The sequence below is a fragment of the Aspergillus udagawae genome (assembly GCF_001078395.1).
Source record: "Aspergillus udagawae IFM 46973 DNA, scaffold_4, whole genome shotgun sequence".
NCBI classification, from domain to species: domain Eukaryota; kingdom Fungi; phylum Ascomycota; class Eurotiomycetes; order Eurotiales; family Aspergillaceae; genus Aspergillus; species Aspergillus udagawae.
The window spans coordinates 2,782,207-2,802,169 of NW_025091267.1; the positions used below are offsets into that span (position 1 = coordinate 2,782,207).

Sequence of the window (19,963 nt, forward strand, 5' to 3'; positions counted from 1 at the left end):
TATCAATATTTAATACCAGTCCCTGTCCATTGTATTATCATTATCTGAATATATGATGATTAATTTCTAGGTCATGTTATGTGGTGGCTTCTTATCTACCAGCATAGGTAAGGTACTTACTGATATTAGACCCCACTTCACCAAGCCTGCTCTACGGAGTAGCTTTTATCTTAACCACTACAATGCATATTTGTCTAATGTCGCTGTCTCCCCGTTATATATATGCTCTTGTCGGTACATTCGATACAGTCTTCGAGCAGTCAACAATCCACGATTTGCACATCTATTGTCAGGACGACCAAGACAGCTAATACCTTGTTGACTCGGTTCTATCTATTTGTATCTACAACTTCCTCGACAGTCCACCACCATATTTTGTGGGAGAAACTCTGACCGACAGGATACAATAGAAAAGAGAAAGTAAAAAGGAGCAATGCAGGAGCAACCATTGTCGACCGCTGAGAATCATGGTGACTCATGCGGCAATGACCAGCAGTCATATGAGGGGAGGAATTTCGATTCCGATGCCTACAGCCAAGCCAGCTCAACGAGCTACGATGGCCGTCCGATCAATGACTACGATTTGCAGAGACAAAGGTGACGCATATCACGATCAAGTTCGCTCATAGAATGTTTCCCAGTTAATGTTTTTGTCTAGGTCGTCTTCGTTCTCTGCGCGCTTCAGATTTGCGGGCGGCCCCAACAGCATTGATCATTTTGCTCGCTCATGGCAACGAGCCGCTTGTTTCCCCGAAGTTATCCCTCGACGTTCGTCGTTCGCGGCAGCTAGACCGGATGAAGAATGGGCTTCGGGGTGGAATGAGGATCTTGCATCGCGAAGCTCTTTATCAGCCAGGCAGGAGGCTGATTATACACGGCCATTGCTGCATGGTGACGAGGAAGGAGACGGAGGTAACACTGATCACTCAAAAAGGGGGTTTCCAAGTACCGCTATCCTTAGCTCGTCATTGGACAGGAGCCTGGGGACATCTTACGGTACAATCTCATCCAGGGTCAGTGAGGCGACTCGAAGAAACGCAATACAATTTCATAGGGAACAAGTGGCACATCGGAACGCAACTGTAGTTCCCGATGGTGAGCCTCTCCTTGTCAAACAAATCCAGCACGATGATGGAACGCGAGAGAGTGTCATTGTTGGCCAGTCTACTGTGCCGCAAACGGTTTTCAATTCGGTCAATGTCTTGATTGGAGTCGGTCTATTGTCGTTGCCTCTGGCGATGAAATACGCTGGGTGGCTCCTGGGGTTATCGTTCCTCCTCTTCGCTGCTGTGACGACTTCGTACACTGCCAAGATCCTGGCTAAATGCTTAGACGTTGACCGAAGTCTCGTGACATATGCAGATGTAGCCTACATCAGCTTTGGGCATCATGCACGGATTGTGACGAGTCTTTTGTTCTGTCTGGAGCTGATAGGGGCTTGCGTCGCCCTAGTTGTGCTTTTCGCCGACAGTCTTAATGCTCTGATACCCGGTCTGAGCATCCTACAATGGAAAATAATTTGCGGGTTTATGCTTATGCCGCTCAACTTCGTTCCCTTGCGGCTACTAAGTGTCACGAGTATATTAGGCATCCTGTCTTGTACTTCCAGTGTGTCATTCCTGCCTCTGAACGGTGCTCGCACGATGGACTAAATATCTACAGTTGTCAGCATCATATTCATTGACGGTTTGGTCAAACCAGATAGCCCAGGCTCCCTTCGTCAACCGGCCAGAACCACAATGTTCCCTGACAACTGGGCTACTCTTCCACTCAGTTTTGGTCTTATTATGTGTGAGTCTACCAGTTTCTTTGTCCGAATCTCGTGCGCTGACTTGACTTATTCTCAATTCAGCCCCTTGGGGAGCACACTCGTGCTTCCCGTGTATCTATCGTGACATGAGGCATCCCCATAAGTACGGCAAGAGCCTTTGGGCGACATATATATTCACAGTATGTATTGCATCACGCCGCCGGCGTGTCAAGCGCTAACATAATCATCAGTATTCATTGGATTGCGCAATGGCTATCGTGGGATGGTTGATGTTCGGCGATGGTGTCTTAGATGAAATCACAGCCAATGTGCTATTGACGACTGAATATCCCCAGGCCCTGTCTATCTGCGTGATAGTATTGATTGCAATCATTCCTATCACCAAAGTGCCCTTGAAGTGAGTGAACTTCATGGATAGTTTCTCGGCGCCCCAAGACACGGAACTGATGAAATTTAGCTGCCGGCCTCTAGTCGCCACTGTTGAAGTTCTTTGTGGACTCGAACCGCGCCACAACACGATGTCTGATCGTCGTGAAGGGCTGACAGAAACCCTTCGCCGATCACTCCAAGCCACCATACGCATCTTTGTGGTGGTTGTAATTGTTGTGATGGCCATCGTATTCCCATCCTTCGACAAAATCATGGCCTTGATGGGGTCTGCGTTATGTTTCACAATTTGCATCATACTGCCTCTCGCATTCTACCTGAAAATTTTTGGTAAGGAGATCGGGATGGGCGAACGCATACTGGACTGGTTTCTCCTTGTCACGTCATCTGTCATGGCGATCACTGGAACTGCCTGGGCTTTTTTGCCAGAAGGCATGATTTTTGCGAATTGAGCCCGTTCTAATAGCCTCCGTTTCACTTGCCGTGGCATCCTTTCTTATTGAACATTGATAGCAAAATTGTTCCGCGTCTTCCCGGGATTTAAAATCTCCTTTTTGAACAGCCGAGGCTTGCCACGTCGGTCATGCTCCCAGAGCTGAAATATCAATTTCGACGTCTCCTTATTCTTTGCCAATGTGAATCCCATACTGGACAATATTTCTTGCAACCTACTTGGTGTCAGGTACCGCGAGTTTTTGACGCAAGCTAACGGCAAGACCAGAAACAGGCTGGGACGAATGGTGACGGAGGAGCCAGCCGGGGGTGTCTCCGTTAGAAACTCTACACAACGTTTCAACATATCTCCTCTCCCTGTTGCATTCGGAACGTAGTTAAGCACCAAAGACAGACTGATGATGTGGAATCGATCATCATCAACGCGGGGCAGAGGCCTATCCATGAAATCCTGTTTCAAGATGCCTGGCTCCTGGGCATTTAGATCAATCCTCGTGACATCAAGGTGCTCATTTTTAGAACATGCATTTTCCGTACTTAGAGCTCCAACTTCAAGCATTCGTAGCTTATAAGGCGAATTCTTCAACTGAGCTAAGCTCGGAGCGACCCAATCCACAAGGACTTTGCTCGAGTCGCCGCCACGTTCCAACGATTGTCCCAATTTGCTGGCAAGTTGATAGCTCTCCAGGCCACCATTTGCTTGGATCCGCCCATCGATCTCCCGGACCAGGTCCTCGTTGCCTGCTTTTAATGCCTGGGCTCGAGATTTCAAAAGACGGTGATGGGATCGAATGAGATTTCGGGTCGCCTTTGCTGAGAGTTTTGGATTTTTCGCCCTAACTGTTGGCGGGCGTGTGTGAGAGAGCAGTCTTGGCTTCCTTGAAAGCTTTTTGACGGCAGCCATTGTATTTTGAAGCTACGGAAACAATCGCGGTGGCCCAAGGCTGGGGCGACTTGGGCGGATCTCTTGAAAAGGAGGATCGAAGCAAGAAAGAAAGAATAGCGCTCACTTTCTGCATATACGTGATGTCCACATTCTGGACCTGAGATGTTCTGAATTTCTGCTAGATGGTCTAAGTGTTACTAGTAAAACAAATACACTAATAATTATTATTATGTCCTAAATCTTAATACTGCTTTTTGGCCTAGCCGAATTTAGACGGGGAAAGCGGATCAGGTTCAGTCAGCGCCAAGAGATCGAATGCTCTCAGCGAGGGGAGGTCAGGTGACGCACACAGTCACTCGTAGGGTTTTCGCTAAGCGAATACTCTCGAAATAATTTGACTCTCGACACTGCGACAATCAACACGACAGCGCCGGACGACAGCCATGGCCCCTAAGGTGGAAAACAAGCAAGGTAGGTTGAATCTGAGCGAGTTCATTGTTTCCATGAAATTGCAGATGTGTCGGTGGTTTGAGCACGAGTTTGTGAACATGAATATATATGAGAATCGCCAAATCACCGCACCTATGCCCAGTCAATCTATACCTTTTCGAATCGGCGGGAGCAACATGTCACGACCGCGCAACGGCTTTTCTCTGTTTTCCAGTCGTTTGTTTTCAGTGATTTTGACTGTGTTGGCAAAATCTCCAATTGTGTCAAGATTTTTGGTTCAGGGTTTATCACCAGTGAAACTGACAGCTTCTGAATTGAACAGGCAAGACCAAGCCCAGCGCAAGGGCTGGCGCTGCTGCCAAGGCAGTCTTGAAGGGTGCAGGCGTATGTTGAACTGATCCGTCCGCGAAGCCTATGTTCCATTTTCTGTACTAAAGTCTTTTGTTCAATCAGGCGCACAAGTCTCGCAAGATCCGCACTTCCACCACCTTCCACCGTCCCAAGACCCTTCAGCTCTCTCGGTCGCCCAAGTACCCCCGCAAGTCGATCCCTCATGAGCCCCGTCTCGATGCCCATAAGGTTGTCCTTTACCCTCTCAACACTGAGAGTGCCATGAAGAAGATTGAGGAGCACAACACCCTGGTTTTCATTGTGGATGTCAAGGCGAACAAGAGACAGATCAAGCTGGCCCTCAAGAAGCTGTACGATGTCGACACTGTCAAGGTCAACACCCTCGTCAGGTATGGACACTGGTTTTCGTGGTTTCAATGATTCTGCTGGAGCCGCTATTCTAATTTTTCTACAGACCCGATGGATCGAAGAAGGCCTTCGCTCGGCTAACCCCTGATGTGGATGCTCTGGACATTGCTGCCACCAAGCTTGCCATTGTCTAGATAACGGTTTTCTTTGGGTCTGGGCGAATTTTGTTGTTTTACGTGGTGGTTCATAAATATCAGTCATAAAAGCTTGCCGCGAGTGCTGCAATGAGGGCTGAATGATCAATTGAAAAAGGAATTACTTGAATGCATGATTTCACCAGACCTTTACTTTGCGTAGATCCGATCTTATAAGGTTAAGTAGGTCGAGCAGTCGTCCTCGAGACTGTCGGATTGAGCTTACAAGCCTGGTCTCGTTACGAGGTAGATCTAAGCCATGCACAAGCAGCATGAGTAGACGATTCAAAACAAAGTTGTGAGACTTTATATTTCCTGACTTATAATACAAACTCAATTTCCCATTTCGCGCTGGCGATCCGGGTTTGCCTCGCATCGTTACATAGCGACAAACACACGTTGCCATGACTTGTGTGGAATGCACTTCCTTATAATAATCCAGATTAGATCATTGCCCTCGAAGAGTCTCCAGGTGCTTGAGGACGGCTAAGTTCGTGTCCATCCATCGTTCGACACAGTTTTGTGCGCAGCTCTCCTCCCCTTGGCCCAGGCGGCCTGAAGAAATCTTTCCGGTGATGCATTTCTTCCAGCAGACATCGGCGAGATGGTGAACAGCTGCTCAGACACCGAGTCAGTAAAAATATTCAGAGAACCAAATACTACTCCGGAGGTATGACGGTAACATTGAGCCCCCCAACGTGAACAAGAAGATTTATCATGACGAATGTAGCTCGAGAGATCACTTACTCTGCTGAATATTGGATCGCTGAGCCTCATTTTCCAGAAATTGTGTCAGTTCCTTTCTGTCGGCATCGCTGAGCTTGGCAATATCATTTTGAGTCTGAGGATCCATTTTCTCTACAAGAGATAGTGAAGAAGAAAAATTATTGTATATGAAACTTTTGGGCTGGTTGCAGATGATTTCTCAGACAATAATCATGAATTTGAGATGCAGATGGAAGTCTGAACGGAGTATTAATACTACAAGCAAACAGCAGTACCTACTCATTTGCAATTTGAACATGTAGATTGCGAGCGGTGTGGCGCGGCAGAAATGGCAGGATATCATTTTTCCATTGCCTAGAGGTACCGTACCATCTCTTGTATTATCTACCTTCAGGAACAATAGCCCCCCCGGGTCTTCTGGAAGGCTAAGGCAAAAACCGCCAGACTGCTCATAAAATCATAGACTTTTGGAAATCCCATCCTCATTCTTCTGGGCACTACCTCTCCGGATCTCGCTAGAAGATCATTGTCGAAAGTATGCCTCCGATACGAACCTCGCGCAATCGTAAACCACCACCCGCAGGCTTCGATGATATAGAGGACACTTTGCTGGAGTTCAGCAATAAAATGAAAGATGCGGAAAACGCGCCACACGATGGAAAGAAGAAACATGAGATGTTATGGCCCATTTTCCAAATAAGTCATCAGCGTGAGCTTTCTCGATGTGGCGCTACCGATGGCTATCAGCTGACTGCTTCGTAGGCTCGAGATACATATACGACCTTTATTATGAGAAAGAGGCGATATCAAAGCAGTTGTATGAATGGCTTCTCAAGAACAATTATGCGGACGCCAACCTCATCGCCAAATGGAAGAAACAAGGCTACGAAAAGGTATTGTTAGAGTTCCTAATCAGAGGTTATCATATGTTCTGTCTGGAGCCATGTCTATCGACCTTCCAGAATAACAGTGGAAGACAAGTGATATGCTAACTGTCGACATGTTGATTGTATAGCTTTGTTGTCTCCGCTGCATTCAGACGAAAGAGACAAATTTTAATGCGACGTGTATATGCCGGGTGCCGAAAGCCCAGTTGAAGGAGGATCAGATGATTCAATGCGTCAGTTGTGGTTGTCGAGGCTGCGCAAGCAGTGACTGATACTTATTTCATTTCCGCCGCCATTCGCGTGGAGGACTCAGACATGAGGACATCCAGCATCACCTAGGCTGGTTCTGTGGTTTGACTGCGTTGGTTGATATCTCCTTCGGCTGATTGATCTCTCCCTCCTTACTTGTGGACACCCTTTCTGCGTCTGCTGGACCTCGAGTGTTTTGTCTAGCTCTAATCTTCAGACTACTCTTCCCACAAGCCTTTTTTCTTTCCTAAGCACATGACTTGATACCCCCTCATATGATAACTCTCATGATTTCACAAATTCAGGCAAGAATTTCCCGAACTCTTTTAGTTTTCTTTGTTCTAAGAGATATTCCATTATAAAATTCTTCAGTTGAAGACGTGAATACATTCGAATAATCCTTAATGACTCCAAAACTAAGCGCCGGCAAGAAAATTTAATAGAAAAGCTAAAATCATCAACAATTTGTTTCATGTACATCTAACAAATATAGTCATAAAGGTCATCAGAGGGTCGTCACAGTTCAGAGGAAATTCAGATCGACACCAGACCACGCCTTAACCCAAAACTCCAGGAAAGTTCAGTTTGTAACCAGACAAAAAGAGAACGAGCCAGACCTAAATCACTGACTGAGAACTCCAAAGTATTAACTATCATAATTCCCTTTCAACGATCATGAAGTGTGCCGACTAAGCCGCTCGTGAATTTACAACAACAGCTCGTAAATTGGGTATCGTGAAACAGAATTCAAAATCCTTCGTCTGTCCCTCTCAATCGAGGGGTGTTCGAAGTGCCTCAAAACAAAGCAGTATTGCTTCTGATGTTCAGCTGAGGTCTTGAAGTGTGCGATTTGGATCTCGCAGATTCGTCCTTGCTCGAACTTCCAATCTTCTGAAAGCCTTGCAGAAGGTCGACTCCGTCTACTTCCACGGGGCTTTCGTCGAAGAGATGAAATGAGAAAAAGTCGTCGTGGGTGGCATCGCCTAAACGCCCATGTTCAGGCATTTTCGACGGTGATTCGGGGAACAAAGGACCCTTAGACTTGGCAGACGGCAAAGCCTGCATGCCTGTTTTGCTATTGACACTCACAGAAGTGATATCAGCAAGGACAGTACCGGTCTGGTTTTCGGTATCTATTCGAGCACGTTTCGCGGACCGTTTCTCTGGCGAGCCATATGCTAGTGTCGAGATTCCCTCCTCTGCAGATTCCGCAAAGACATCGAAAGTCGCATGAAGATGGTCGCTTGGGGTGTATGTTTCGTCTTGGATTCTGAAAGCAGGACTCCACGGGAGGTCTTCGTCTGTCAGCCCCAGATGTTTTAAGGGAGAATTGACCATTTGTTGGATTTTCTTGCGGTGATTCCGAAGGTTTGTGTTGGGAGACACAGACGGTGGGGGCCTAGCTGGCTTCTTGAACTTTATCACCGGCGTTAGAGGAGGCGGCAGCATGCTGACGTATTCACCGCGAACCGGCGAAGACCCGATTACTACCCCAGTATCTTTGAGCATTCCGGGACGTCTTGGGCTGATATCATGGGAAGAGCTTCGAATTCGAGCAATCTCCTCTTCTGCTCGGCCACGTTTAATACGAGGAGGGTCAATATCCAGGTCCGACGTTAAAATATGCCCTGTCTTCTTTGGACGCATTGCTGAAGACTCCAGGGAAGAGAAGTATCCGCTATCATTTATCGTGGTCGATTCTCGTTTGCGAGAGTGAGGAACAATGGCGGAAGATGCGGGATGAGAAGGCGTCGGAGGTGTTCCCTGGCGAATAAACCGAGGGGGGGCGATAGGAGGTGACGAACGTATTGGTTGGGGTGGAGAAGAGCGCAGAGGCGCTTGGGATGTAGCAGCATTAACACCCTCGTCACTCATGTCGTCCTGAAGAGCAGGGTCTGAGGCGGGTATCGTGGCATCAGAAGAAAGATCCACATCCTTGGAGCTCTTCGGTCCTAAGGTGTGGTTAGGTGGAGGAATGGCCCATGTTGTCGTACTGGAGCTTTGCGTGTGAGCAGGCTCTCTCTGGGAGGTAACAGGAAGAGGAAGACTTGACATGGTTGCGCGACGCAAAGGCTTATCCTTAAGAAATTGGGCTTCCATTCCGGGTTCAATGGCCCAGTAATTTCCCTTGCCTGGGTCATCCTTCGGCCGCTCCTGCTTAATAAAAGCTTTGTTCAGACTGAGGTTATGACGAATGCTATTCTGCCACCCAGGATCACTGTGTTTGTAATAAGAAAACGTATCTGAGATCCATTTGTATATTTGAGCCAAAGTCAAACGTCGGTTAGGCGCACGTAAAATAGACATTCCTATCAAGGTCGCATAGCTATAAGGAGGTTTTGTGCCATCGTCTTCAATGGGGGTCATCTCTTGGGGACTCGGAAGTCGCGTAACATCGCCATCTTCGCGCTTCTGCTTCTTGATCGTTCGTTCCTTCAATGGGGCAGCATCCATGAGGGTCCTCTTCAGAGGCTTCGATGCAAAGGATGGTTCAGGGAAATCGGCGAAGTTGTCATTACAAGATTCAGCCAATTGTCGCTTCTCCTTGGAGGACTGTTTTCCATGATTGACGCTGGGAAAGGTTGTGAATAAGGCAGATTGAGGCATTGCCGAAGACGAAGAGGTAGTGTACGGATATGTAGTACTTGGAGTCCTCTTAGCTGGCGAGTCTGTTGTGAACTTCGGCGGAGCCGGAGCTGTTATGGGAATGAAGCCCAGTTCGCGACGGCCGGAAAGCGACGTTTTCAGCCCACGAGGCGTCTTCATGGGAGACGGTCTATGAGCGCTGGAGACTGGCGGATCAAGTATGCATTCTTGACCGGGGGGAACATTCTCGGGTGGCTGCAAGGGTAGCGACGATGAACATGATGGACTAAGATGCTCAGAATGGGATTGAAAAGCCTTTTTGTCGCGCTCCGCAGCCAGTGCTGAAAGTGGCGGCACAAAGGGCCCGGAACGCGTGGGATCCATCTCCAGTGACTGACTGGCAATAGGGAACTGCACCCGCTTTCGTGGCGTCCAAATTCTAATCACAATGAGAAGAAGACTATTGCCAGTTGCAATGCGCGCACTCTCAAGAGAAGGGTATAATAGCAGACAAGTGTTTCTGAGGTGGGGACGCGAAGCACCTCGTCAAACTAGAATTTCAAAGACAGTGGCTGGCGCATGAAATCAACCAGAACCAGGTAATAACGCCTAGGGTAAATAGAATGATGATAGCAGAAGAGAAGTCCTACTGGTAGAATCAGGTGGTGAAAGAGGAGAATCGGTGAGTTGGGCTCCAAGGCGCTAACAAGGACTCATTGAGAGCGCGGCCCAAGACAAAATGGCATCGAAACCACGAAGGGTTTGAAAGAAGGCTTCGTGGGGTGTTGTAGCGAGCAGGGAAATCTCTTGAGCACGTCTGATCAAGTAAGAACTGGTTCAAGGCGTTTCTTGGGACCTGAAGGCAATTCAAGCGAGGGAAGAGAAACAGATCCAGGTGGGCAGGGAGGAGAGACGGTCGGGAAGACGGGGCTCGACTCTATATCAGATCCCTGTCTGGTTCGTTAACTGGCAGGACTGTGTCCAGCCCAGGAAAGGTGGGGCGTAAATGAAGATGGTTGACTATTCCCTTGTTATAATTAGTCGACTGTGGAATGGAAGGAAGGATATGTGCATCACTTCTGGGATGTTGACTGTCGCGGAACCCGCGGGGTGGTATGGTATGGTATGACGCGTCCGCGTCACGCGTCAGACCTCCCTAAATGGATAACAGAAACAGAAGCCAGAACAGGCGTCTAATATATCCTTGACTCTTGAACAAAACAACAGTAATAGGTAGGATAGTACCGGTATCTTGCTACCTACTTAAGTGCCAGTACTTTGTATCATATGATGGCACTAATTATCATCATTTTACCTTAAGATGATGATGTGCACCCCTCATGTAGATAAATTATACGTCTAGCTAAATAGTCTAAAATATGTTCTAGGTAGGTACAACAAGGCACGGGGGGTTTCACTTCTGTGACTTTCCAGGTCACTTTAGTATATATATTTATTTACAACCTTAATTGCTGCTGCTCCTAGTACTGGCACTGGTACTAGTACTATCTACACTTTGTTATGCTATGGAGTTACGACCTATCTACTTGTACCTTGCCTTTAGAATCTGCATCCAACTTCACTCTCGCCGCCCCCTTGCGCCCAAAATCCTGCCTCTGCCCTCCTTTCCCTCCCTTTTGGTTGTCCTTCTTTGCTCCTTCCTCATTAGTAAGGGCATTCAAAATTCCTACCTCGCTCCTCCTGTCCACAGAGTAGGCAACAATGTACTCCGTACAGTTTTCGAGGTTCGGAAATAAGACTCTAATTGGCAACATTCTATATCCAGACACTACCTTCTAGTACTATCCCTCAACTGCTTAAGGTACCTAGAACTACTCCGTATCCGGGCAGTAGTCTGGTCACTCTACCTTGTAACCTTAGTGTGTACATGAAGAATCGGTCTCCACCGTTCCAGCCATTGTGGACCTACGGGTATTGCAAATACGGAGTAGGGTAGATCGTAGCTAGATGCTAGATACTATCTAGGGACTAGGCATGGCATTGTTGATTAGCTAGTAGAGCATGGACTCCACCAATATAACTAAGGGAAAGGGGTGGAAAGGGCTGGGGGCCCGGGGGTAGGGGGTTGGGTGCAGGCAAATTGGTAGTTTAGTGGTACGGAGTAGTTCTACCTACAGAGTATATTCTAGAGTGGTCTCGAGGTGTATTATGTAGCTTAATATAGAGTAATTGTTTGTAATACTACTTGCATTTTCATTTTAATTAATGTCAGCTCTATCTTCCATAATTAAAACAGGATGTCCCTTTTCCACAGGAACTTGCTTGTCAGGTCATTTAGTGTATATTTTAATCATATCTATCTATGAAATGGCCTTCTACAAACTTCACTGTGGAGTGGGATAGGAATAAAATATAAGCAATAGATATGTTAATGATAAGCATGCTGGACGTATAGAGTACTAACATTTAGCATTATTAGATGTGCTACTTGTGGGCAAACTAATACCCTGAAAAGTAAAGATGGGCTACCGCCATATAGATCTCACAAAGGTACTATTTTTATTAATCTCTATCTACTATTATCCTGATGTGATGCCATGCACTGACTGGTATAATATTATCTATATATGTATAGTAACGTGCGTTTAGCCCAGCCTTATATATATATATATGCGTGTGTCTGCGTCTGTGTCTCTCTCTCTCTCTTTTTCTCTGTGTGTGTGTGCGTGTGTGCGTGCATACAGAGAGAAGTGTGCTTGATAGGTAGGAGTGGTTCAGAGGGTTGCCAGCATAGTGATTATCAAAGGCTGGGCCATACTTACATTGAGTTAGCCAGGGAATTGCCCGTTGTTCGAAAGAATTGGAGAAGGTTGGTTGACTCTCTACCAAAGAGCAAGCCTCTTTTTGACCACTACTATCCCCTAGGCTCTGTCACCCAACCCAAACGAGATCGTATTGTTGCATAAGTGCTCTACAGGATTCGAGGTAAATGTATAAATTGTATTACCTAGGTATTCAGAGTCCCTGCGAGTCGAGTCTTACAGTGTGCTCTAGGTACTGTGGCCGACCAATTATAGAGAACAAGAAGCTGTTAATCGACCTGGTGCATGTGAACCAACAATGTATACAGATAGTACAAAGTGCAAATCAGTATAGATATGGGGTCCAGTTCTGCCCATAAGACTCTAATTACAGAAGAAGGCACCCAGGAAATTAGATCTATTGATGCTCCTCTTTTAATCTATATACAGTCACGAATACTCAAATTTACAGTAGTAATAAAAGAGCACAAACCCATCTATCTGCAAAAGCAAATACAGTGATCTTAACAGAAAAAAAAAAAAAAAAAAAAACCCAAAACAAAGGGAATCGAAGAGAAATAAACGCTGCATGCAAGGACAAGACAGGGTCAAGAGGGAAGAGCTACACTGAAAGAAACATGGAGTATCCCAAAGCAGGAAAATGATAAGGCAACATTGGCGATCGAGGCATATTAACACCAACTCCAGTAACAAAGCACGAAATATCAATCCGACCGCGTGAATAAATATAAACATGTTCGAGTTGCTTTTCCCGTATCATCATGAAACCATTAGTTTGACTTTTCGGCCTCTCAGAGAGCTGAGAGTCGCTCTCTCGGAGTGCTAGAAGACCCGCAACACTGACACTGGGAAAGGAGCGCTAGGCGAAGAAAATATGTCGTCAGTCCAGGAAAGTAAACATGCTGGTGTGAATGATATTGAGAGCACGGTCTGCGTCCCTTTCTTCGATGACACATGATATGTTTATTTCGCTCGCACCTAAAGCATGATGCATGCAATTAGTCTTAGGCTTCTAGTGAAGACTAATGCCGAAGTACCAGATAAGGGCACTTACCCTGTGATATCATTTCGATATTAACATTATTCTCACCGAGTGTGGTAAACATGCGCCCCGCAACTCCAATCATGTTCTTCATTTGCTTCCCAACCAGGCTGAGAATAGCCATCTCTGGAATGATATCGACTGTACCATACTTCTGCAAGTCATTCAACGCGCCTTTCAGATCTTCGTCGATGATCTGATACTCATCTCTACCAACTCCATTGAGGAGAGGCATCTCTGAGTGAAGGGCCATTGACACATGGACCTCACTTGTAGATATCAAATCAATCGAGAGTCTCCAGCGGTCAAGAACAGAGAATATCCCAGCAAAAAAGCCATGCGAAAGCGAGCGTTTGTTCGAATGCACATTGATGACGAGTATTTTATGTTTGATTGTGACAGCTGTCGGTCGCTTCGGCCTCTGCATGAGACTGGGGCTTCGAGTACGGAAAAGCCTTGGATCATGGCCCGGGGTTGTTCTTTCAAGTTCGTATGTCGAGTCGGGGAATATCACGGTCCCATCACCCTTTGGATTCATAACGTTCTTTATACGAATGGGAATCCTAGCGCGGATGACTTGCTCCATGGTGAAAGGATGGATTACTTCGGAGCCATAAAATGTCAATTCAGCTGCCTCAGCGGGTGTGATGGCTGGCAGCAGACGCGCGGTTGGGACTTTGCGAGGATCAGCGGTGAATATCCCGTCAACCTCCTTCCACACCTGTAGTTCTTTGGCATGGACTCCGACTGCAACGAGTGCAGCGCAGAGATCCGTATAACCACGACCAATTTGATCAAGAAGACCCCCAGGCACAGTCCCGAAGAAGCCAGTGACCACCGGCACTCTTCCTTCGCAATCCCTGAGCTTTCTGCCAAGAACAGTAGCAAGATTGTTATAGAAGTCCTGATCGAGACCTTGACTCCCGATAGGGAAATCAATCACTTCTGCCAGATCCACATATTGCGAATCTACGCCACGGTCTTGTAGGAAGGCAGCCATCAGTCGGCAGCTAAGTTTCTCTCCTGTACTGATGACTTTGTCCACACAACGCGCACTTATCTCCCCGAGCGTTTGAGCCGCCTCTAGAACCTTCAGGACTCTTTCGCACTCGCCATTAATCTCTGAAATTAACTGAGTCCTGAGGGTTTCAGATTTTATCTGAATCTCGACGATCTGGACGTGTTCGAGCCGAACTGCCTCCACCAAGGAAACATACTCGTGTGACTGGGCGTTTTCGGCATCACGGGCTGCTCGCAGGAGACTATTTAACGATTGCCAATGAGTAAATGAGTGATAGATGAAGTAAATGAGTGATAGATGAAGGACAGGGAAAGAGTGAAGGACATGGCGATCGAATTTTTGCGTAGAAAGAATTTCAGATCAACTGGTATGACTCACCGGTTCGTGGTACCTTCAGCTTTAGTTGAGCTGCTTCTTGCGGAACATACCACGGCGACTTTGTTTTCTCTGAGACTTGGCCTTGGTGATGAAAATAACAGCAGGGATACAATTAGAAAACTTGCTCATATTTTAGGACTGATATATGAGGACTTACAGCACAACATGATCAATGATATTCAGGGCAAACTTTCCGACACTGGTGCCCCCAAATTTTTGTACTACCCAGTTTGAACTGCCATTGGTAATTGACAGAGTAGAAGGACTCGAATCGGGTTGTACTTGGTCTCCCATACTGCTAGATCAAGTATGACAAGACAAGCTGCCTTGCAATGCAAGAATTCAACATGTATGATAGTGATCCTGTAATCGGCGCGGGGAGCAGGGACACCTTTTTATATGGACTGGCGGGGTTGCGAAAGCGGAGCACATAACGGAGTAGTGATTTACTCCGGAGCAACATTTTTTTTTTGCTGATGATTCATCCCCGAGAGAGGGAGGAAAGAATGAAAAAATAAAAAGAATGACATGAAAAATGAAAAAAAAAAAAAAAGAAAGACTTTTTACCTCCATAGAATAAATAATAAGAATGGAATAATAATAATAAACAGAGTATAATGTAGTATATCCATTATCATTATCTAATTTTACTATCGATCCCAATTATTACTCGTGAGATCGTTATCATTTTTATTATCTGTACCTTGGAGTCATTGAATAATTAGACCTTGAGGTGGTCCAAGTATCTGTCCAGATCTCTATATCCCAGAAATGGAGATATAGCTTTCCCGCTACTACTATGAGAGCATAGCCAAGTCTATCTTGCTTGCCTCTTTTAATTAGTTGCTTTCCGACAGTGTAGGTACCTAAGAACTCGATCAGGCACCCGTGCTCACCAGTAGGATGGAATAATAAATATTGCTTCCACTGCCGAAGTGCTCAATCTCCAAGGAAAACATTGTCCCCTTCCATTGTCCCTCCCCAGACAGAGAGCAGACTAACCGCTCCGAGAAAGTATACAAAAGGATACGATCCCACCGCTGCTTTTCATAGCAAGTAGCCTGACTCCCATGCCTACAACAATGGGTCATGACGACGTTCATCACCCAACCTGTCCATTCTGTCCTTTCTCTGATCCTGATGATACTTTTGTTGCGCAACATGTTCAATACTGTCATCCTGAAGGTGGCGGACAAACCGAGCCCCCCTCTGGAGGAAACAGGGATGAAGATCAACCGACTCCCAGCTACCAACAACCAGAAATCCCAGGTGATGAAAAGGTGTACATCAAATGTCAACACGGCTGTGGTGAGATCCTACTATCTGCTGAAATCCCGTATCACCTTGATATGCATGCTGCTGAAGAGATGGCAGTTGACAATGCGCCATCAATCTGTCCAAAACGCCCCGTGACAGTGAGCGAGATCGAGGAACCCGGTCTTCCACGCTCAAAAAGTCAGAAGGGTGACGGCGAGGCCCTCGAAGATCCTTGCAAGGTTTCAGTCCAACCCCGGGTTCGAAGGCAGGAGCCTGGTCCATGCTCAACGGAAAACGAGGTGATAAGCCCTCTGCTAGCCAATATGTCACTTCCTGGAAGTGTGAAAAGACTTGGAGTACTATACCCGAGTTGGAGTGCTTTTGATATCGTGCTAACTGGGGCACAGCGTGCAGAACTGGGACCCTACGCTCATGAAAAACGAATGCCGGCATGGCTTCGGAGACTACTAGAACAGGGCGCAAAGAAAACTCAGTCCAGCATCATCTGCCCGGGTGGCAAGCTTTCAAAACTAGAGACAGCTGATAATGAGGCCAGCAATGTGATCTCAGTGCTCTCCCAGCTATGCGAACAGGATAAGTCTGTTCAGCGAGCTTTTTTCTGCAGTCCGAAGGTCCGTCAAATTTCCAAGATGCCAAGGGAAGGCGGTTTCTGCGGTTACAGGAATATCCAGATGCTCATTTCGTACATTCAAGAATCTCATATCTCCGGTCATGAGCATTTCACTGAGACGCTGCCGACTATTTTGCAGCTACAAGATATGATCGAACGTGCATGGGATATGGGATTCAACAGCGTAGGGAGAGCTGAGACCGGGGGGATTCGTGGCACCAGGAAGTACATTGGCACGCCAGAGGTAACGTCAGAATGCTAAAATGTGATAATTGACAGAATGCTCATTCCTACAGGCACAGGCTCTATTTCTGAGTCTGGGGATTGAGTAAGACCAGACTCCCTTCAGATACTACGGAGCCACAATGCTGACCTTTAGCAGCTGCGAAGCAAGTAGCTTCGGAGAAACCAGAGAGATGCGTGCCCACGACGCCTTGTACGCGGCTGTCGCCGCCTATTTTCGGTGCGCATGCTCCTTGGATGGAGATGACAAAGTCTTTCTGACCAACTTACCCCCCATATATCTACAACACCATGGTACTGTGTTATCAACGTTGAATCAATTCCGCATATTGGCGACTGATACATCTCAGGTCACTCTTTGACCGTCGTTGGCTTTGAAATCCGAGGTGACGGAGGTGCGAATCTATTCGTCTTCGACCCAATGTTCAAAATACCACTGGCAGTGAGACGTCTCAGCGGACCAAGAACAATAGCATCTCTCGATCCAATGAAGGTCCTAAAAGCATATCGGCGCGGTACTACCTATTTGCAGAAATATAAGGAGTTTGAGCTTCTCAAGTAAGTTCGGCAAGCTTGCCTTTTGGTTGACTACTCTGACTTCTCCAGACTGCGCGTTTCTTAGTCGTTGCCTTCAATTTGATTGAACGCACCCGTCTTATTGGCGTTTTCTTCTCTCAGTGTGGGTGCGAAGGAGGAATTATCATAACTAAATTCCAAAATGCATCCTATAGCACGGGCTCGAATGATGCTATTTCAGCATATACGGAGGGGGAGGGCCCGTTTCTACATTAGCAGGTCTCTCTCATTGTACTACCTTTTAATGGACAGATAGAAAAGCAGGGAGAGTATTTTGCAAACGACTATTTCACCATATGCCATGTGACCCTTTCCGACAGAGTTTGTCTGGCATACAAACAATATTAATCATCAATATTGACTATTTCATAGAATCTGCTAACAGGGTTTAGAAAGTTTAATGAAGCTTCTGCATTTTTAAGCACTACCTTACTGTACCTGTTGGAGTTTGCCACTTCTGGTTGCGAATTCATGCCTGAGGCCCAAAGCACTGCCGCCCCGCTGAAAAATTCCCCGAACCCCTTGATTCCATTGCATGGTATCAGACACGACTCATTCATCACTCTCGAGCGGTTGGCACTTTTTCTGGGGCCAATATGCGAAGATCCCCGAATGTGATCATCACAGGCACCCCTGGTGTAGGGAAAACTGTTCATTGCGAGAAATTAGCGCAGGAGGTCGGCTTGCGACACCTATCCATAAACCAAGTCGCCAAAGATCGAGGTTGCTTCGAAAGCTATGACCAGGATTTGGAGACCTGGATCGTTGACGAGGACAAAGTACGTCGTTGGCTTTTCGATATGTGTATTGAAGTCACAACACCTACAAGGATCTTGCCTACGTTTCAGGCTTATCCCGAATCTCACGCACGTAGACTGATATGACAGTATAGTTATTGGATGCGATTGAAGATGAGGTGCTTCAGGGCGGCTACTTGATTGATTGGCATGCATGCGACTTGTTTCCCAAATCATGGATAGATCTCGTCGTGGTCTTGCGATGTCCGTCGACTTCAATTTTATATGACCGTCTTTCTGCGAGGTACGTGCATGCTGCTTCTTCCACAACTGCTCTTCATCCTTTCCCTAAACCAGCCCTAACATGATTGCGCTTCTTGTAGAAAATACAAAGAGGCCAAATTGCAGGAAAACTTAGATTCTGAAATATTCGGCGTCTTGTCAGAAGAAGCGCGCGAATCTTTTGACGAACAGATAGTGGTGGAGCTCAATAGTGAGGAGGATGATGATGTAGAGAGCAACTGCGCAAGGATTTCAGCCTGGATAGAATCCTGGAAAGAAAGCCGAGTGGAAAACAGAGTGTGAAGCCCGACCTGGGCAAACCTAATGGCTTTTCCTTGAAACCTTTCAGGTCCTCGTACCTGCACTATCAAGGTAGAGGTGTCCCTCCTCAAGCCACTGCTTTAGCTTGACGAGAGCCTTGTACCTGTGAGAAACTCGGTTCTATCCCAACAAATCAGCGCAAGACGCTTGAACAGTCCGCGAAGACAAATAAAAACATTCAGTTCTGAAATGGAGAAAGGGAAAATGGTATCTCCGTTCCTGTGTTTCTCCCCGAAGGTTGAGCGAGCAATTGTGAGGCATTTAGATGTCGTACCTTTTCCTCCTTATCCATCTCAGCATATGTCATCCCATTATGTTCAAATATCGGATCCCAGCCTTGGAATAATTAATGCAAAGTCTAATGATCATGACTGAATCTACTTACCGAAGTTCAATGGGCCTCTCGGCCTGACAATAATACCCTGATGCCCGAATTAGATTTATAGAACACCATATAGACGCGAGTGCCCGTTTACCTCTGTCCTTCCCTGGAAAAGTATAGGTTCTTCTCCAGGACCACGACAAAAAGCAAATGTGCAAACGGCTTCTGCACTTCGGTCCTCGAAAGAGTCAAGCATCTTGTTGAGACCGTCGTGTCCCAGTGCGCTCAAAAAATGTTTGCTATATAGCATGATCAGTTCCGCAATTCCAAAGTTACAATGCGACTCGAAGGTAGGTTTACATATACGCGCCTGGAAGTCCTTCCAGAGCGCGGAATCCAAGCGCTGTATCCTCCGTCAAGACAGGGCCGCCTATCTTCCATAAAGCGTCAAAATGAAAATTCAGAGACCATCATACGAAATCACATTAATGCAGTCCATACCACTTCTGCTGCACGCCTAGCCTTGTCTTTCGCGATTTCTTCAATGGATCCCTGTATCTCTGGTACCTCGATTGCTTGGCTGTCAATCTCAATCACATTTCCCAGTATCGCTCTCACTTCAGCCAATTTGTTTTTGTTACCAGTAATGAAGTTTAGCTTCGCCATGGTAATCATGGTTCTGGTGCTGCAGGGGCAAAGTCAATTGAGACAAAGGTGAGCGATGGTTTGGTTGCCACTTAGCTCCCGATAAGGAATGGATGAATAGGGTACCGACCGCCTCTACCTTACAGTATATGCCTTTAGTTACTAATGGATTGGTGATTCACTATTGGGCAATGACCACCTCCATAAAGAAGGACGATATCACTGACAGGCATTATCAAATATGAAACTGGGCTATATACAGACTCGACATGAGCGGATAAGTTTAACAATATAAACAGTAGTTTCAAAGGCGCAACAATAGAAATGGCTCTTGATATCTTGCTGATAAGAGCTTATTGTCTCCAAGAACAACCCCAATGGAATAGCAGCACGTAGCAACAGAAACCGAAGTAGAAGCAAAACCACACTCACACAGG

General features: G+C 46.5%; 11 protein-coding genes across 11 annotated transcripts; 6 read left to right on the forward strand and 5 right to left on the reverse strand.

The window, feature by feature from the left end:
• Window positions 1-433: 433 nt before the first annotated feature.
• Aud_006351 (putative transporter) lies at window positions 434-1,652 on the forward strand (the record flags this gene model as incomplete). The annotated part of the gene is made up of 2 exons (XM_043291252.1): window positions 434-597; window positions 659-1,652. 2 exons carry the CDS (start codon window positions 434-436, stop codon window positions 1,650-1,652), a joined length of 1,158 nt encoding a protein of 385 aa, XP_043147187.1.
• A 367-nt stretch (window positions 1,653-2,019) lies between these two features.
• Window positions 2,020-2,610, forward strand: Aud_006352 (uncharacterized protein; the record flags this gene model as incomplete). The annotated part of the gene is made up of 2 exons (XM_043291253.1): window positions 2,020-2,168; window positions 2,229-2,610. 2 exons carry the CDS (start codon window positions 2,020-2,022, stop codon window positions 2,608-2,610), a joined length of 531 nt encoding a protein of 176 aa, XP_043147188.1.
• A 44-nt stretch (window positions 2,611-2,654) lies between these two features.
• Window positions 2,655-3,515, reverse strand: Aud_006353 (25S rRNA (adenine2142-N1)-methyltransferase; the record flags this gene model as incomplete). Its single annotated transcript, XM_043291254.1, has 1 exon — window positions 2,655-3,515. The coding sequence occupies one exon, from the start codon at window positions 3,513-3,515 to the stop codon at window positions 2,655-2,657; it is 861 nt and encodes a 286-aa protein (XP_043147189.1).
• Window positions 3,516-3,940: 425 nt separating this feature from the next.
• Window positions 3,941-4,840, forward strand: Aud_006354 (60S ribosomal protein uL23; the record flags this gene model as incomplete). Its single annotated transcript, XM_043291255.1, has 4 exons — window positions 3,941-3,968; window positions 4,270-4,331; window positions 4,401-4,687; window positions 4,753-4,840. The coding sequence occupies 4 exons, from the start codon at window positions 3,941-3,943 to the stop codon at window positions 4,838-4,840; spliced, it is 465 nt and encodes a 154-aa protein (XP_043147190.1).
• A 448-nt stretch (window positions 4,841-5,288) lies between these two features.
• Aud_006355 (Tim10/DDP family zinc finger protein) lies at window positions 5,289-5,693 on the reverse strand (the record flags this gene model as incomplete). Its single annotated transcript, XM_043291256.1, has 2 exons — window positions 5,289-5,395; window positions 5,588-5,693. 2 exons carry the CDS (start codon window positions 5,691-5,693, stop codon window positions 5,289-5,291), a joined length of 213 nt encoding a protein of 70 aa, XP_043147191.1.
• Window positions 5,694-6,103: 410 nt separating this feature from the next.
• On the forward strand, window positions 6,104-6,725 carry Aud_006356 (BUD31 family protein; the record flags this gene model as incomplete). The annotated part of the gene is made up of 3 exons (XM_043291257.1): window positions 6,104-6,275; window positions 6,329-6,459; window positions 6,606-6,725. 3 exons carry the CDS (start codon window positions 6,104-6,106, stop codon window positions 6,723-6,725), a joined length of 423 nt encoding a protein of 140 aa, XP_043147192.1.
• Window positions 6,726-7,497: 772 nt separating this feature from the next.
• Window positions 7,498-9,672, reverse strand: Aud_006357 (uncharacterized protein; the record flags this gene model as incomplete). Its single annotated transcript, XM_043291258.1, has 1 exon — window positions 7,498-9,672. The coding sequence occupies one exon, from the start codon at window positions 9,670-9,672 to the stop codon at window positions 7,498-7,500; it is 2,175 nt and encodes a 724-aa protein (XP_043147193.1).
• A 3,279-nt stretch (window positions 9,673-12,951) lies between these two features.
• Window positions 12,952-14,806, reverse strand: Aud_006358 (aspartate kinase; the record flags this gene model as incomplete). The annotated part of the gene is made up of 4 exons (XM_043291259.1): window positions 12,952-13,049; window positions 13,126-14,375; window positions 14,513-14,593; window positions 14,670-14,806. The coding sequence occupies 4 exons, from the start codon at window positions 14,804-14,806 to the stop codon at window positions 12,952-12,954; spliced, it is 1,566 nt and encodes a 521-aa protein (XP_043147194.1).
• A 788-nt stretch (window positions 14,807-15,594) lies between these two features.
• Window positions 15,595-17,265, forward strand: Aud_006359 (C78 family peptidase; the record flags this gene model as incomplete). Its single annotated transcript, XM_043291260.1, has 6 exons — window positions 15,595-16,125; window positions 16,177-16,644; window positions 16,697-16,728; window positions 16,783-16,937; window positions 16,994-17,201; window positions 17,250-17,265. The coding sequence occupies 6 exons, from the start codon at window positions 15,595-15,597 to the stop codon at window positions 17,263-17,265; spliced, it is 1,410 nt and encodes a 469-aa protein (XP_043147195.1).
• Window positions 17,266-17,815: 550 nt separating this feature from the next.
• Aud_006360 (nucleoside triphosphates FAP7) lies at window positions 17,816-18,541 on the forward strand (the record flags this gene model as incomplete). The annotated part of the gene is made up of 3 exons (XM_043291261.1): window positions 17,816-17,998; window positions 18,112-18,260; window positions 18,340-18,541. The coding sequence occupies 3 exons, from the start codon at window positions 17,816-17,818 to the stop codon at window positions 18,539-18,541; spliced, it is 534 nt and encodes a 177-aa protein (XP_043147196.1).
• A 42-nt stretch (window positions 18,542-18,583) lies between these two features.
• On the reverse strand, window positions 18,584-19,556 carry Aud_006361 (non-canonical purine NTP pyrophosphatase; the record flags this gene model as incomplete). Its single annotated transcript, XM_043291262.1, has 6 exons — window positions 18,584-18,679; window positions 18,834-18,895; window positions 18,945-18,981; window positions 19,036-19,180; window positions 19,242-19,315; window positions 19,383-19,556. 6 exons carry the CDS (start codon window positions 19,554-19,556, stop codon window positions 18,584-18,586), a joined length of 588 nt encoding a protein of 195 aa, XP_043147197.1.
• Window positions 19,557-19,963: the final 407 nt, after the last annotated feature.